A 5,000-nucleotide genomic window follows, 5' to 3' on the forward strand; every position below is an offset into this window, starting at 1 on the left:
CGACTTTGCAGCTTCCTGGAAGACAAGGCGGCGCTGCTGCGGGAGATTCGCGCCTGCGTCCTGGAGTCCCAGGAGAAGAGCCTGGAGCGGGTGCCAGCAGCAGCAGCAGCAGCAGCAGCAGCAGCAGCAGACGAGCGGGAGCCGCCCTTCGCCGCCCTTGCTGCTGTGCCCTTAGGAGCTGCTGCTGCTGCTGCTGCTGCTTCCCGCGCCGCTTCCCCTGCCGCGCCGGCGGCCTCCCCTGCCGCCCCCGCGGCTGCCGCTGCGGCCCCCGCTGCTGCTGCTGCTGCTGCTGCTGCTGCTGCTGCTGCTTCGGACTTCGTCTTCGACTTCCAGGCCTTCCACCGGCAGCAAAAGCCGCTGCTGCATGCGCTCGCGCTGCTGGCAGCAGATGAGAGCTGCGCAGAACCAGCCCAGGCCTTTGCTGAGTGGTTCTTCGAAGACTGGTGCAAAGCCGAGTTCGACAAGTGAGCAGCAGCAGCAGCAGCAGCAGCAGCAGCAGCAGCAAGTGGGGAGGTAAGCAGCAGCAAATGAGGTGGGGAAGCAGCAGCAAATGAGGGGGGGAAGCAGCAGCAACAGAGGGGGAAGCAGCAGCAAAAGAAGCGGATCAACGGCAGCAAAACGGGGATAAATGGGGGGCCAAACAGCAGCAGCAAATGGGGAGAATAAGCAGCAGCAAATCGGGGAATAAGCAGCAGCAAATAAGGGGGATAGCAGCAGCAAATGGGGGGAATAAGCAGCAGCAAATCGGGGAATAAGCAGCAGCAAATAAGGGGGATAGCAGCAGCAAAAGAGGGGAATAAATGGCAGCAAGTGGGGCCAAATGGCAGCAAATGGGGGCCGTTAGGGGGTTTGCTGCTGTGGGGCCGCCAGCAGTTTGCCCCGCTGCTGCAGAGTCCTCGGGGCCTGGGCTGCTGAGGAGGCCCTCGACTGCAGCAAATGCAGCAAAACCGAAGTGTCTGCTTTTGTCTTTTTTTTTTTGTCTTCATCGCTAAAAAGACCTATTTATTATTTGCTGCAGCATTTGCTGCAGTATTTGCTGCAGCATTTGCTGCAGTATTTGCTGCACTATTTGCTGCACTATTTGCTGCAGTATTTGCTGCAGTATTTGCTGCAGCATTTGCTGCAGTATTTGCTGCAGTATTTGCTGCAGCATTTGCTGCACTATTTGCTGCTGCTTTTCTCCCGCGTTTGCTGCACATAAATGTGCAGCTATACGAATCTATTTACTTGCCTTTGTGCCGCAGCAGCAGCAGCAGGGACAGCAGCAGCAGCAGTAGGAACAGTAGCAGTAGCAGCAGCAGCAGCAGCACTACTTGTAGCAGCAGCAGCAGCTGCTGCTGCTGCTGCTGTAACAGAAAAACAGCGTTTGTGGGACGCTCTGAATGTTCTTCTTTGAATTCATCAATTGAGGCTCAGCAGCAGCCTTGCTGCTGCTCATCTGCAGCTGCAGCAGCAGCAGCAGCTGCTGCTGCTGCAGCAGCACGTGCTGCTGCATCTACTGCAGCAGTTCCTGCGGCTGCCCCTGCTACTCCAGGAGCACCAGCTGCAGCAGCTGCAGCAGCTGCTGCAGCAGCTGCTGCTGTCCTTAAAAAAGCGTTACGTCCGAGTTAGCTGAGCGTGCGCCCAGTGCGCTCTGCTGCTGCAGCAGCTGCAGCAGCAGCAGCTGCTGCTGCTGCACCAGCAGCAGCAGCAGCAGGAGCCCGCCCGTTGCGCCAGTACGGCCCTTCTCCGTGGCTCCGCAGCTCGGCGGCGCCTTGCCGGCCGCTGCTGCTGCTGCTTGCCCGCTGCTGCTGCGCCGCTCAGTGCCCGCTGCTGCTGCTGCTGCTGCTGCTGCTGCTGCTGCTGCTGTGGGGCGGCAGCAGCTTGTCGCGGGGCACGGAGAGCGGGCTGCCGCCGTTGAGCCAGAGTTTGTGGCCCTGGGCCTTGAGCTCTTCGAAGCAAAGCCGCTTGCAAGTCAAGTCCAGCCAGCGGCAGCTGCTGCAGCGCTCTTTGGGCTGCAGCAGCAGCAGCCGGCCGTGCCAGGTGAAGTCCTTTTTGCGGCCATCGAGGCCGCAGCAGTCCGCGTAGTAGGGGGCTGGGGGCTTTGCTGCAGCGTGGGCGTGGCTGCTGCAGCACAGCAGCACAGCAGCAGCAAAAAAGAGCTGCGCATGCAGCCCCACGAACAGCAGCAGCTTCCGCTCGTACTCCGTTATCAAACCCCCGCACAGCCGCCCGTAACTCTCCAGCTCCAACAGCCACAGCTTCCTGCTGCTCCACCTGCTCAGGAAGCCCGTCAGGTCCAGCCAGCGGTAGGCGAAGTTCCCCGCCCGCTCCCACAGCTGCTGCTGCTGCTGCTGCTGCTGCTGCTGCTGCTGCAGCAGCGCGCGGCCCGGCGCGAACGCTCGCGACACCGCGCCCAGACGCGGCAGCGACAAACGCCACGAGAAAACGCACGGCGAGCCTAACGCGAAGGCCCGCATGCTGCTGCTGCTGCTGCTGCTGCGACCGCCCGCTGCTGCTGCTGCTGCTGCTGCTGCAGCGCCCGCGCGAACCGCCGCGACGCCCGACGCCATTCTAACCCCCAACAAGAATCCAAACGCTCTTTTGCTGCCAGCAGCTACTCGCTGCGCCCGCCTGCTGCTGCTGCTGCTGCTGCTGCTCGCTGCACTCCTCGCGCTGCTCCACAACCACGCAGCTGCCGCTGCCGCTGCTGCTGCCTCAAGCTACGCCGCTCGCCCCCGACGCTGCTGCCGCCACGAGCAACCGCAAAATCCACACAACTCCTCTTTTTATTCTTTAGTTTCGATTCGGAGAACAAAATGCTGCCAAGAACCTCCAGCAGCAGCGCAGCAGCAGCAGCCCAGACGGCCGAAAGCCCCGGCAGCCTACACAGGCCTCAGAGCCGCCGCAGCAGCAGCAGCAGCAGCAACGCCGCCGAGCAGCAGCGGCAGCCAGGGCTGCAGCAGCAACAGGCCAACTCTCGTTTTCGCGCTTTTGGCCGCAATCAACGCCTCAACAGCTGCAACAGCAGCAGCAGCAGCAAAACTGCTCGCATGAATGCCCCCCTTGCGGCCCCCTGGCCTTCCCCGCCTCCCCGCTGCTGCTGCTGCCCGGGGCTTCCCTTTGCTGCTGCAGCCAGCCCTGCAGGCACATGTGAAGGCAGACTCTATTTAGTTCTTCTTTAAGGCCCAGCAGCAGCGCTGCAGCGCCTCACCGGCAGCTGCTGCAGCAGTTGCTGCTGCTGCTGCGCCTCCTAGTTCCTGCTGCTGCGACGCCAACAGCAGCAGCAGCGCCACAGCTCCTCTCATGTCTGCCCCCAAAGGGGGCCCACGCCGCTTCTTTAGAGCAGCCGCAGGTGCATAGGCAACTTTTAGCGCTCAGGGGCAGCAGCAGCAGCAGCAGCAGCAGCAGCAGCAGCACCGACGAGCGCACTAGCAGCAGCAGCAGCCCTCCTCCACTCTGCAGGGCGCAGCTGCGCGCAGCAGCAGCGCTTACCGCCGCAGCAACAGCAACAGCAGCAGCAGCAGCAGCAGCAGCAGAATGGAGCAGCACAGGCGGCTTCCGCCGGATAGGGATGGGGGGGACCTGCGCAGACACCGCAACGCCCCATACGCTGCTGCTGCTGCTGCAGTGGACTGTGTTGCTGCTGATTCTTACCAGGTCGACCCGTGGGGCGGCCACGGCTGCAACAGCAGCAGCAAGCAGCACTACGAGGTCTCTTCCTGGAAGCAGCAGCAGCAGCAGCAGCAGCAGCAGCAGCCTGCTTCGCAGTTCTCGCGAGGCCCCCGCCGCGCTCCCTCGGGCAGCGATTATGGCAGGCAGCAGCAGCACTATAACAGCTACCCGCAGCAGCAGCGGCAGCCCTACTGGGAGCAGCAGCAGCAGCAGCAGCAGCAGCAGCAGCGGTACCAGGAGCCCTCGCGGTATCAGGGCAGCAGCAGACACAGCAGCAGCGGCGCCCCGTATATGCGCCGCAGCCGCAGCAGAAGCCGCAGCCCTTACTGGCACGGAGCAGCAGCAGCAGCAGCAGCAGCAGCAGCAGACAGCAGCTGCAACAATAGCCTCAGCAGGCCGGGGCCCCCCTCGCGGGGGCCCCCTGCAGCAGCTCGGGATGGGAGGGGCCCTTGGTCCTACACATACCAGAGGCCGCGGCAGCAGCAGCAGCAGCAGCAGCAGCGGCAGCAGCAGCAGCACCCGCTGCAGGGGCAGGAGCGGTGTCAATGCAGGAGCCGCAGCAGCAGCAGAGAGGAAGCAGCAGCAGCAGCAGCAAGAAAGAGCCCCGGCTACCGCTACAAGGGCGAAGGGGACTGGGCGAGAGAAAGCCGCTACGGCGCTGCTGCTGCTGCTGCTGCAGCAGCAAACTCGCGCGCAGACGCAGCAACAGGGGCTGAACGCAGGAGAGGCGCCCCTGTCGACGGCTGGCAGCAGCAGCAGCAGCAGCAGCAGCAGCAGCAGCAGCGCATGCGGGGCCCCTTCGGGCCTGCTCGCTACTCCCGAAGAATGGGAAGCAGTGAGGCCTCCGGGTCGTATGCTGCTGCAGCAGCAGCAGCAGCAGCAGCAGACAGCAGGGGCAGCAGCAAAAGGGACTGCTGGGGGCCCTCCCCTGACGAGCCCCGGCAGCAGCGCCTTGCTGCTGGCCCGCCTGAGGGGAGGCTGCAGCGGTACCGCCCCAGCGCTGCTGCTGCTGCTGCTGCTGCTGCTGCTGCTGCTGGGGGTTACGGGCGGCGCGCGGGAGAAGCAGCAGACGCCCCCGCTGCAGCAGCAGCAGCAGCAGCAGCAGCAGCAGGCGACCGGCTGTCGCGTCTGTCGCCTGCCCGCAGCTCGTCGAGGACTTACCTGGGGGGCTCTCGGCTGCGGCCGCAGCAGCAGCAGCAGCAGCAGCAGCAGCAGCAGCAGCAGCAGCAGCAGCAGCAGCAGCGGCGGCGGCCGCCGCTGCAGAAGATTGCCCACGACGCAGGGGCCCACGACAGGGGGGTCTGCAAACCCTGCGCAGACTTCTTTTGTGCCCCTGGGGGCTGCAG

At 64.1% G+C, this 5,000-nt stretch overlaps 3 protein-coding genes across 3 annotated transcripts in view; 2 read left to right on the forward strand and 1 right to left on the reverse strand.

Annotated features, from left to right (window-relative positions):
- Positions 1–468, forward strand: part of ENH_00074850 (ubiquitin-conjugating enzyme domain-containing protein, putative) — a gene marked incomplete at both ends in the record, with an annotated part of 1,017 nt that extends 549 nt beyond the window's left edge. The window contains one exon of the mRNA XM_013582864.1: positions 12–468. Within this exon, the coding sequence (XP_013438318.1) occupies positions 12–468 (457 nt within the window). The remainder of the gene's footprint in view (positions 1–11) is intronic.
- A 1,331-nt stretch (positions 469–1,799) lies between these two features.
- On the reverse strand, positions 1,800–2,552 carry ENH_00074860 (hypothetical protein, conserved; the record flags this gene model as incomplete). The annotated part of the gene is made up of 1 exon (XM_013582865.1): positions 1,800–2,552. The coding sequence occupies one exon, from the start codon at positions 2,550–2,552 to the stop codon at positions 1,800–1,802; it is 753 nt and encodes a 250-aa protein (XP_013438319.1).
- A 967-nt stretch (positions 2,553–3,519) lies between these two features.
- The window catches only part of ENH_00074870 (hypothetical protein, conserved), a gene marked incomplete at both ends in the record, with an annotated part of 2,766 nt that continues 1,285 nt past the window's right edge, over positions 3,520–5,000 (forward strand). Inside the window, one exon of the mRNA XM_013582866.1 lies at positions 3,520–5,000. This exon is cut by the window's right edge and continues 1,285 nt beyond it. Within this exon, the coding sequence (XP_013438320.1) occupies positions 3,520–5,000 (1,481 nt within the window).

The sequence above is a fragment of the Eimeria necatrix genome, genomic scaffold (genome assembly GCF_000499385.1).
Source record: "Eimeria necatrix Houghton genomic scaffold, Enh_scaff761, whole genome shotgun sequence".
In the NCBI taxonomy this organism is placed as follows: domain Eukaryota; phylum Apicomplexa; class Conoidasida; order Eucoccidiorida; family Eimeriidae; genus Eimeria; species Eimeria necatrix.